This window comes from Coturnix japonica, chromosome 8 (genome assembly GCF_054131305.1).
Source record: "Coturnix japonica strain WE chromosome 8, WE-NBRP24, whole genome shotgun sequence".
In the NCBI taxonomy this organism is placed as follows: Eukaryota; Metazoa; Chordata; class Aves; order Galliformes; family Phasianidae; genus Coturnix; species Coturnix japonica.
The window spans coordinates 13,084,338-13,096,749 of record NC_140670.1 but is presented as its reverse complement, the minus strand read 5'-3'; the positions used below and the strand labels follow the sequence as shown (position 1 = coordinate 13,096,749).

Genomic DNA, 12,412 nt, shown 5'->3' with positions numbered 1-12,412 from the left:
ACATCCAGTAAACAGGACAGCACTACAGCTTTATTGTGAAAAGAAAACTCTAGTGATGAAAGCTGACTTTTTATAGGATGCATACAGGACTTTCCTTCATCTTAGCTCATCCAACAATTCCTTGTTGTCTATGCTACCTAAGCAGCTAGCCAAGCAGTAGGTTTCTCAGTAATTACTAAGTTGAACGCATATAATAAAGTTCCTGCATTCAAGGAGAAAGAAAGACTATATTGTCTTTCCAGCCAGTAATTTAGAATTCCAGGATTTCATAGTCAACTCACTTAGAAAAGCCAAAATATAGTTATACAGCTGACACATTGTAGACATATTGACCAATGTCTGTGCTTGTCCTGCTAATGATTTATTCCCACTGACTAAGTCATCAAATCTCTGTCTAAGTGACATAGCACTTCAGCTCTGGTTATGGAATTTTCTTCTTTAAGTTGTAAGGGTACACATGCAGGGTCTGCACTGTCCTACATAGAACAAGACAGTGAAGCAGCTACAGTATTCTTTGACTTCGCTTGCTAGCTACTTTGACAGACTTAGCTTCATCATGATATATTAGCCCTGGCTTAACACTCGAGGTAATCAAAGATATTCCCCCAATCTCACTGAAAATAATTTTAAGACTTTTGAGAAAGACTCAGCAGCTAACTTGTCTGCCTTGTATAAACCACTTGATAGCACTAAAACTGCAGATGGAACAGACATTTCTAAACTGGGCTTGGCTAACAGGTATATAAATATACTTTGGCAACTCTCAAAAGTTGAGCTTTCTCCTTGGTATCCAAAGTTTGTCTTGGTACAGTCTTTCCTCCCAGATATGATGATAAGAGTTTGGGCTGATCACTGAATTAAATATACAGTGATCATTAGCTTTTATTTTTTGCTCTAGAGATCTCTAACATTCACAAAAGTCACACATAATACTTCTCAGAGATATCAGAACATGCCAAAACATGTTTTCTTGAAAACTGAATTAGATATGCCTGGGACTAATTTCAAGAATGTGTCCTTCCGTCTGCTTGGAAATCAAAATTCCTGTGGCAGTGGGCACAACATAAAGACTTTTGGAACTTGAACTTCTGCCATTCCAGACAAGCAGCCATATGGTGATGCAGAAACACATAAATTAAATGTTTCAGGTTAAGATTCTGTCTGTATCAATTAATCACTTGAATGGCACCTAAGATTTGGCACAGACCTAAACAGAAACATCATATGAGTAACATCATTTCACTTTGTAGGCCACCCTAGATTTTCCAGTGGCCGAGTGTCTCTACACTCTAATTCACGTGAGTCTGCAATAGAAAATATGCTTGGACCATTTGCCTGCTGTTTATGCAGCAACCTACCAAAATGTGAAAAAAAATGTGCTCACACACACACACACACACACACACTAATAGTTTAAATTTATCTACTTTGATTTTCCTGTTTTGTTGCTTTTGCTTTTGTTTGTTTGCTTTTCCAAACAGCTGTTTATAAACTTAAAAGCTATTTAAATGCAATTATATTTTGTGAAAATAGGATTTTCATTCACTGCAAATACAAACAATGTAATGTTATAAAAGAGAAACTCATTCACAGTGAAAAATATTCTAAATTATTTTTACTTTCTCAACACAGAAAAGAATTAACACTAGATCCCATGTACATCATCAAATATGTAAATTTTCTACTAGACACTTTCTACTAGACATCAGATTCTTACAATACTAATTCTTGCAAAAGCTACTTTCTTTTTTTTCAAGAAGTTTCATACAATGTTATGTGATCTCATTTACCTTAAAAAGAAATGTCAGCTTTTATAACCAAAAGGAAAGAAGAAAAAAAGAAAAAGAAAAAAAAAAAAAGGAAAAAAAAAAAGAAAAGAAAAAAGAAAAAAAATAGAAAAGAAAAAAAGAGAGAGAGAAATACATTAAGTGATTGTAGAAGCAAACCAACTCAACTGGGGCACCACGACCAAAGCAAGCCCTGTAATAGTATAATGACCTTTAATGAGTGTCTGGGGAAACAATACAGTCCTAGCATAAAAGACAAAGGGCAAAACCCATCATGGCTCCACTGACACTAATTTAAAATGATTTTCAGAACAACTAAAGAATGTAAGAGAGGTAATCTGATCCACCAATCTGACCTCACTTTGATTCTGGGGCCATGCTGCTGCCATTTCTAATTGTCAAACACTCTACATTTCACATCTGCTCATATTTAATGAAAAGCTGACTCTCACCACCATTCTTTCAGTTAACTAGTCAAGATGGGCATCATACAACCCCAGTGTACTGCAAAGAAAACACAGTGATTTCTGTTGAAGCCGTGCCAGTGAAATTTTGCATGTGCATATATACTTTTTAATTGGAAAAGAAAGGCTTCTGCTGGTTTATAAAGAGCATGAATTGGTATTGATTTTTGTACTTATTATTACCAGTCAAGGGTGACTAGTCTCAAAAGAGGAAGAGTGAATTCTCTTCTGATTTGATGGAGTGATAAGGGGGGGAAAAGGCCCATGAAAGATAGGATGGTAAAAATCCTCAAAGTTGCCAATACCATTTATCCTTCAAAATATTACATAGATTTAGCATGTTTCCCAAGAGCACGGTTTTGGTGGCAATAATAACATGCAGTAGAGGTTTTTGGCCTAGGTAGCAACGCAATCAAAAATGTTTACTTTTAATGCCTTAAGTGAATTCAAAAGTAATGTTAAACCAAAAAAATTATGTTTGTTTGTTTGTTGTTTTGTTTTTAATTTGTTTTGTTTTTCCACGTTGCAGGACAGTACTAATGGCAGAAATTTCACTTATCTGTAGGGGACTTACTCATTTATCCCCATCAGGTGGCTGTTAACACTCATGCTGGGACCCAACCACTTAATCTCTGCACTACTCTGTATTAATGCAAACAACATCAGACACTGTTACAGAGGCTGTTAGGTCGTAGAAGTAACACTGCCTGCAGTAACTCTCAATCCAGGTAAGTTTCACAGTCACTGTTCTTAATAAACAAGTATGATTTAAAGTATTTTACTCTAATACAGGTCACTCTAAAGGATAAAAACTCCTATAACTTGGAATAATAATTACAAGTGGCTCTTGCCTTTGAGAACTGCAACCAAGTAGGTAAAAATGACATTCACAGTGCTTGTACACATAAAAAAATTTCATAAACAAATATTTCTGCCAAAATCCCTATGAAATTCTATTAGAATTCATTTAATTGACACAGTCTTCAGACATAAAAATGATAACAAAATTCATAGTATTGGTATATACACCACAGCTGTGTCTGGATAACTGTACAAATCTCAAAGTAGAATGACAGCAATGTCATTCTCCACATGGACTACACACTGCAACAAAATGAAGGCATTAAATGCAACCAGGTGCATAATCTACTTACTACATAATGTTATTAATAGCAGAATGTGTTTTTATTTGTAATGTCTTGTAATGTAAAGTGGACATGATTTCTCATCCAAACTCCTAGAATTTCTTCATAACTTGCCAGTTTTACTTTACATTTGGTTAGAGAGGACAACATACCCATCCCAAGACATAGTTCTGCCAGTAATAGATGTCTGAAGAGGACTGGAGAGTGAGAAAAACCACTGTTTAAAAATTTTTTTCAATAGTTGACATCACACAGATAAAGGAAGCTCATGAATCCCTATGGCTTACCCAAATAATTAATGGCTACACAGGGTTCTAATTTCTCTCTCTTCTCCCCCTCTAACTTTAGTATTTCAAAAGAGCTTTTGCAGCATATTCCAGAATGGTACTGTCCTGCAGGACAGATTTTGCTGCTAATTTCAGACAGTTTGCATTACAAAATTTCCATCAGGTGCCATTTTATTAAGGTATCTGCAGTGTCAGTATTAGAAGGAAGGTCCTGCCTTCTAATCACAAAGGGCTAAAAACTTAATTAAAGCTAATGGTAGTAGTCTAAACTAGAATGTCAGCTACTACACAGCTAAACAGTTAAGCTGTATCCTGTACATTTATTCACTGCCTACTGTATACTGCTATGCTGATTGTACTACTGCATTTGCCCACTTAGAGCCAGTCACAGATTTAGACACAGACCTGTTCCTCCAATAATGCACATATTGGTTAATAATTAAAATTTATATTGTACGAATTAAATTAAAAAGTTGTCACCAAACCACTACAAAGGTCCTGCAAGCTATTGCAAGAGCATGCTTCATAAAGAGCACAAAAAGCAAAATAACAAATTACATTTTTTATACTAAAAATAAATAGAAACAGCAATACAAATACAGAGCTGCATTAAAATTTGGTTTTGAATTTTTAAAAAAGCACCAGCCCAGTAAGACTCACAGAACTACAATGTACGACACAAGACGGGGATGATACCACAGACACCACAGACATGGAACAGCATGTGTTGGTGTTAAAACTTACAGGCACGTAAACTGGTGGAGCAATCATTAACAGAGACAGAAGAAAGTGGGAAGGCTCTCTCAAGGGTGTCCATGTTACTATGTACACTGCCTGACATGCAAGAGCAGTCACGCTCAGAGCGTCCGCAATCAAAACAACATGCCAGTTTCATTCTCTTGTAGATGGACATCTTGGCTATAACCATGTGTTGGATGGGAGGAGAGGAAGAGCAGCAGGTTAATGGCAAGGTTATATATATAACAAGGCAGCTGGAAGGTAATTTAAGGGATTTAATACAGGCCTTAGTTTATGTTAACAGTCTTGACCCAGGGGAAAAAAAAAATGCAATGAGATTATTGATAACACTTTGGCTGTACATTAAAAGTAGGGCAAAAGATAATTTGTTCTTTATTTCTCTTCAGTCTCATAGGGTGACCGCAGACAGAGGGAAGAATTACTGATAACAGACGAGTGTTTGGATCAAAAAAAGAGCATAGTAAAAGCAGAAAATCCTAAGAATATATTCTTCCCTTGGCACAATTAATACTGCTAGGCTAAAATGAAACGAATATATAAAGTTGATGATTCATTAGATATTTTTGGCCAACTCTGCTTCAATTAGAAGTAGAAAACTTATATATATGCATGTATATATATATATATATGTATGAATATGCATGTATACACACATAAAAACACACATACACACATTCTTACATACACACACATATACATGTATACACATACATACATATATATACATATATATATTTATCCTCAAACATATGCTAATAATTGATTTGCATTAAACTGTGCCAGGGAACTCCTTCATGGCAATAAATTACACATAATTGTAGAGTTACAAGATGTGCATAAAATTTTCTGAAAATTTGACTTCATTTACAATGCATCTTCAGGAATTGAAATTAACTCTTGACAGAATACCAAAATTTGCTGATATAAGTGACAATATATGCTTGACATTAAAATCAGTTCACAAATAAGGCATCACCAAAAGCACATAGAGCATTGGTACACTGAAACATGCTGAACCAATCCAATCATCGGCACGTTCTCTGTTCCAATAGTTACTGAGTTAGTGTAACTCAATAACATTGAAAGGTAGACTGAGAACCAAATAACTGAACATAGATTTAGGCACTGATTCCAAATGGATTTCCAGGTTGGAATAAAAAAATTACATCCTCTGGTCACAGAAAGGATATTGTCCCCATTATGTATTTCTAGAAATATACAGCATTCTATTTTATAAAAATGCTGTCATGTATCTTCATACAAATGCATATGTTACCTCAGCCTCAAGTAAATTTAAGTCTGAAGAACTGCAAAGGACACTTAAATTGCTTCACATGTTGCATTGAACCAACACTTTTGGTAATGGTTTAGATTGAACTGACTCAAATTATGCTAAAAATAAATAAATTAAAAAAGATTTTAAAAGACCAAAACAAAACCAAAACCAAAAAACAAAAACAAAAACCAAAAAAACCAAAACAAAAAAAAACCCCAAGAAAACAGAGCACCAACAGGCAAAAACAAAACCTTACAAGCAAATGTAGTAAAAAGGTAATGTTTCTCTGGCCTGTAACTTCAGTTGAAGATTGTATAATGGTAGCAATATTAGATTTTTACTAGTTTCTTCTTCTTTTTTTTTTTTTTTCTTTTTTCTTTTTCCCAGTTTTTTAATGCTACAGTCACCAGGGAAGAGGGATTGTAATTGTTCAAATGGGTCAAGTCCTGTTCTAAGGCCATGATGACTTGCCATACAGTATATTTTTCAAGCAAGGGTAACATTATGATTGTGGAAAACAGGCATTGAGGGAGATGAATGAGTGATCTCTTCAGCAGCGACTCCATTCCTCTAAAACTTTGCTCACATGACTACTGCCATGTTCTTTCAGCATCCTAGTAGAGTTATCTTAGAGCTGTTCAAAAAGTCATCATGCATCATCAGGCTTGTTCATTGCATGGTACATCATTTCTCAGAGCTTGGCTTTTAGTAAGAAGGTTTCCACTGCAGCTTTTGATGCATTCGCATTCAAACTACACAGAAAATTCAAAACAGCATTTGTTTCCCATAGTTTCCCTCTCTCTAACTTTTCCCAACATATTCTTTAAAACTGAAAAGTTGGGCATAGAAGAAATGTTACCAGAAATATGGAAGTGTTTTCATTATGCCTATTTTATTACTTTTATTTTAAGGAAACAAAAGAAAAGTAAAGATCATTTATGAGAGACACTAATAGTAGGTGAGGGAAAAGGAATGTCCATTTTGTTTTAATTACAGCTGTTTTGAAAGACATTTTCTAATCAAATGCTGTAAGCAAAACACACTGACCAGATATTCTCAGCTGCTATGCTATTGGTTAGTAACAGTCCCTGGTTTTCATTTACTTGAATCCAAAAGTTATCAACAGTCAATAATAGAAAAGGTCATATTTATAGAAAGTAAAAAAAACAACCATCTTTAACAGCAAATGAGGTTGGGAAGGAAAACTTTTAGTACCATTTTCATCAGACTAAAACCAATGAAGTTGGAAATTTAAGCCCATCTGATCAATTGGGGAAGGAATCCATGGCACTTCTCAAAAGTAATACCCTTACAGGGACTGTTTTTAACAATTATTATCAGTTGTTCTGGAGATCATGCATCATTTTAATATTTCACATCATTAACATGCAGGAAACAGGCGTGGACCTGGAAATATAAGTAGCATATATGACTTGCCATAAGGCTTTCAACCAGTACATAAGCAACTGCATATCAGAGCAATACATTTTGTAAAGAAAACATGCTGTTACTCTTCATTCACTTTAAACAGTCATTATTACATTCACACAAAATACAATATTTACTTTCTTTTAAATAAAACAAAACATGGGTTATTATTAGGGATGAATAGTGACAAGATCAAAGACAAGACAGAAATGATTTCAAATGGTTCAAGCCACACACATATCATTCCTAATAAACTTCCATAAAAATTAATGAAAAATGAGTACCATCAAAGAGACAGGGGGACCTTAAGAACAGCCTCCGGGTGTTAAATTCATTTGACACCTGTAGCACCTGCATAAGAATCATCTCATTTCTATTCATAGAAATGTTATGGAGATTGAATAGAACTGTTATGTGCAACTAGTAAAAATGTAAGTTGGGACATAAAGGAAATTACTTCCCTATTTCCAATTGAACAATAAATGGATAAAAAGAAAGAACTGATCCTTCTACTTAGTACTGATCATAGTTCCCCAGCATATGTGAAAATATCAGGGGAAGTAACTATGGACACAGAAATTAGACTACTTAAATGACTTACTGCCAAAACAAGGCTCATATGAATCAGAGTAATTTTCTGAGTTAAGATTCTGAGTTAAGAGCAAAACAATAGCAAAAATTCGTAGTTATTTACAAAAATAAAGAAATATTTGAAAAACTTTTTGTTGCTTTTTTTTTCTTGAAAGCTAATGTCCTTTCATTCCAATAAAGAAGAAATATGGCTTACATGTCTACACTTCTCGAAATATCTTGTTTTCAATCTCAAAAACTCAGAAGAGCCTAGTCAACTTTTCTAGATTGTCTGGGTCTGATGTGTAACTTAAGAGTTCACAAATAGTAGTAGGAAACATTTCCAGTTGCAAAAATAAGCAAAGGCAGCTGCAGATTATTGTCCTAGGAGATCAAGAAACAGCTCCTTTGTTAAAAATAATACTAAAAATAAATAAAAATAAAGCAGAACGAAGTATCACCAAAATTTCACTTTTATCTTTGCTGTCTTTTCTTTGTTTGTTTGTTTTGGTACTGACTGTACAAGCTATCCAATTCAAATATTCCACCCATCACTACAGCACTTTTCCTCGCGACCTCAATATTACAAAAAGTAAGTATACGAGGACATCTAGTGGTTGTCTATGAAACAACAGCTGGTTAAGAAGAATCAACTGGAGTTTTCTTGACCAGCAAATGGTTGAAAAACAGTTTCACTACACTTAAGAATTGAAATGTAAACACTGTCATTTCAATTCTGCAAGTTCTCATTATCCACACTAAGAGTAAAAACAGCAGCAGCATTAAAGGAAGACCGGACTGATTTGACAACTTTTAAGGATGCTGGTTAGCATAAGAGACAAATCTTTAAAGGATTTCCCTTAGCACTTTTTCTCTTCTGAAAAATACAGCAGCATTTCTTAAATTATTTTTCACAATTTATTTTCTCTTAACACAACAGGCCAAGCTATCTCTTTGTTATTTAATTTTTACAGAAAAACTTCATCACCACCAACTCAGCTTTTTCATTATCTTGCAATTCTTGCATGTTTGGGTTTTTTTTGTTGTTGTTGTTGGTTTGGTTTTTTTTGTTTGTTTGTTTTTTTGGGGGTTTTTTTGTTTGTTTATACTTTTTGGTTTTTTTTGCATTCAAAGGCAATTGGTCAGTTGCTTGCAATAATGTGTCAGTGTTCTTTCTCAAAACTGTAGAAACAGTGGACATTCTGCCATACTTCGTAGCTAGAAGAAGTAATGTCATATTTATAGACCAACTCATTTTAAATATTCAAATATCCTTGTGAACTTGTCTTCATTATGTTAAAGTCTCTCAGACAGCATACTCTCAGAGTGAGATGCATTCCTGAGCAGACAGAAGCATTGGCTTAAAAAATAAATAAATAAAAAATAATAAAAATATCAATTTCTGCAATTGCTTCTTTTATTTATCTATTAATTTATTTATTTTTAGGGGAAAAAAGGAAAAAAAAAAAGAAAAAAAAAAGCTCTTTTATTTGTTTATTGCTATTTCTACTAGTTTACGTGGTCCAGAAAGAGCTCAGTACAGAAATGTATTTAAAATTAATTCATTGCAATAAGTAGATACAAATATCAAAATTACTTCCAGTGTTTTGCCTTTACATCTATGGAATCATTGTTTCATTCATTTAAATAAATTAGTTTCTTTCTGGTTTGTAAATTCCTATTCTACTGTCCTGCCTTGACAATCTGCTTTTTTAAGGTGTGTTTTCCCCAGCTTTCTGCTGTGACATTCTACTGGCAGACAGTAACTCTTTCAAGAAATTTCTGTTCTGTGTATGAATAATTTCTACTATAGTGGGGGCAGGGGAAGATCTCATTTCTTTACTGTACTAATAACATCAAAACTATAAAAAAGAGAACAAAGTAATGCTAACCATCACATAGGCCACCATAATTACAAGATGGCTGACACTATATCATGCAACTCCAGGAGTATCAAATTCTTCAAGATTCTTTGCAAGATCCTATGTTGTGTACAGCTGAGAGGTGAAAAAATATCACAGTCTGGATTCAGATCTGAAGTGTTATCAGAAAATAAATTCATAATGCCTGGTGAAATGGTGAAAATTCTCATAGCCTCACTTATTTAGATTAGATGCAGTTGTATGTTGTAGCTACCGGCCTCAATCTGATGCAGTAGTTAATGCTTTATTGCACCTATGAAATACTTGATCCCTACTGTTTGAAAGAACAAACCCTATAATCCTAACAATGCCATATAACCAGTATATTGTTCATAGTGCTTGTCTTAACTCCTTCCATATCCAAAATGCTGTGCTTATTTAAATTATTATGACTATGTAAACTAAAAGTGGCAAGTGAGAGCCTCCATGGATTCTGAGCACTTTGAAGTGGTCAAATTTCAACTCATGTGAAATCGTCTATAAACTTCATATTCTATATATAATAATAATAATGTAAAATTTTACAGCTTAGGTCATGAAAAGAAAGTGTCGCTCTACCCATGTAATTATTTTCGTAACAAGCAAAACTGTTATAGGTGGGAAAAATGATCACTGTAGTTTGTTTGCTACTGATGAAAGCTGCAACATAATATATTCAAAGTAAAACACATTCAATTCATTGTCTGACTTCCTCCCCAAAATATCTTTATCTTTGATGGTGGGGAGAAATGAGTTAAATAAGGACAGTAGAAGTCTGCTGCTCTGTCCCTTGTGTTAGCTATGCAATACAAACCAAGAACAAAAAAAACGCAGATCTGACAATGAATTTGGCTTAATGAGGCAAACAATGCTATAGCGCTAATTACCCCAGCCTAATCGATAGCTCTGAAAACTTATGAGATATCTCTAGCATCATTTCTCAGAAATGTCACTGCCACGACCTTTCAAATAGGGATAAAAGACAAAGTTGTGGGGAAAAAGGAGCAAAAAAGTGGAAGAGGGGGAAACTGCTGTATTTTCTTCAACGTCACCCTAATCTCCGTGGGTGGAAATGATGAGAAACTTGTGGGTATGACGCCACTGCTACATGCAACATAAATAAAGAAAATAACCAAAATACTGAACAAAAATACTCTCTGCTAGAGAAAGACAGGTTGGACCGCACTCCGGGCTACAGGGAACCCATTTTTACTCACAATAGATCACTATCAGTGTGCAGTTAAAATATAGTAGGGGCCGTGTTCCAAGGCAGCAAGAGGAAAAATAAATCAAAAGTTTGTCAATTATCATAGATTACAAGGAATTCTTTCAAACACATCAATGTACATATGATATGTCCTTTCTGGGGTTCAACCCCCATCGTTCACAGCAAGCACTGTCACTGGAAAAAATATATACAGAATTAGACCACACTTGTTGTACAGAATGAAAGAAGCAGGAGGAGTAGATCATCCAGTTCAGAGATTTCATGCCATCCTGGCTGCATTTTATATAAATTTATACATGTATTTGGCCCCTTGCTGAAAAATCTACAGTTAAATGCCATAGGAATGAGATTTAAAAGCATTCAAAAAATACGTTAACAATCTCTGAATAAAATTTCCACGCAAACGTTTATGACATCAGCATTCATATGTTATTCAGGGAGTGGGATAGGTAAGGAGAAAGAAGGGTGGCAGAAACTGCAAAAGGAAAGCAAGTTTACATTAATTATCTGTGACCTCATGGAAATGTACTGAACTCCTTGGAGTTATTAATATTAGTCCTAACAGGTTTGGACAAATAGCTAAGTAGGTCAGACTCATGTTTAGACCCCAACAATATAAAAAGCTAATATTCAGATAGTATCTGATACGCAACCTCAGATGCGTTACTGAAAATGTGGTCTTCCAGTATCACAGGAAGAAGCATTAATTAAAGCTACAATAAGTAAGATTTCAATTTAAAGAAAATAATCTTTCACATTCAATTCACCAGAAAGTGTCAGTATTTACTAGCAGCCCCCTTCATTTCATCTTACATGTTTTCCACATTCAGCTGTCTCTAACTGCTATGTTGCACACTAATTAAAATATATATTCTTATATAGGACCAGATATTTCTGTGTGATTATTTTTGTTTTCTTTAAAAATCAAGTTGTTAGCTTAACTGTTGATGGATCAGTTGACAGTTTCCTAATTCAACAGAGAAAGTATTTCTTAGTGCATGTTTTGTTACGGTTAGCCTGCAGTTTAAGACCAAAAAGTTTGTGTAATTTACAGATAGATAATGCAATTAAGATTTTCAAAAGTGGTAAGTGATTTGAAAGCTAAAACTAAGGTGTTTAATGTGAATAATCGTCTTTACCTTAACACTTACCTTCTAAAACTATATACCCAGTCCCACAAAAGGGATCTTGAGAATGCCACTGGAATTAGTGATCCAAAATTACTAAATACTGTTGAATTTTTAAAATTTTTTTTTAACTTTTTTTCTGATTGACAGAACTTTAAAAACAAAGAAACTGCGCTATTCCTAATAGTTGTGAACACTGTGTTAAGCGGAAGCTGTCTCCTTCCTTAGCCTCACTAAATCCATCATTTTGTTCCTACATCTGGACAGTATCTCTATTTATTGGACTGACTGTCCCTTTTGGGACATTCCACAGTAGTATATATAGAAGTTGTCACTTTCCATGGCCCTGTTGTTGGTAATGCATCCATTGTGATGGCAGGGTCACAGGATGCCACTTTTCCTCCCTGGCTTCCTAGTACTAACGCTATGTTACTGTTCAT

At 34.5% G+C, this 12,412-nt stretch overlaps 1 protein-coding gene across 50 annotated transcripts in view; it reads right to left on the bottom strand.

Annotated features, from left to right (window-relative positions):
- The window catches only part of KCNMA1 (potassium calcium-activated channel subfamily M alpha 1), a 409,269-nt gene that overhangs the window by 81,780 nt on the left and 315,077 nt on the right, over nt 1-12,412 (bottom strand). For 13 of the 50 annotated variants that reach the window (XM_085554214.1, XM_085554215.1, XM_085554225.1 and 10 more), the window contains one exon: nt 4,428-4,601. The exons of 36 other annotated variants lie outside the window; for them this stretch is intronic. In XM_085554214.1, the coding sequence (XP_085410340.1) occupies nt 4,428-4,601 (174 nt within the window). Of the gene's footprint in view, nt 1-4,427; nt 4,602-9,438; nt 10,844-12,412 lie in introns of those variants that run through there. One more of the 50 variants, XM_085554240.1, reaches the window with a different exon arrangement.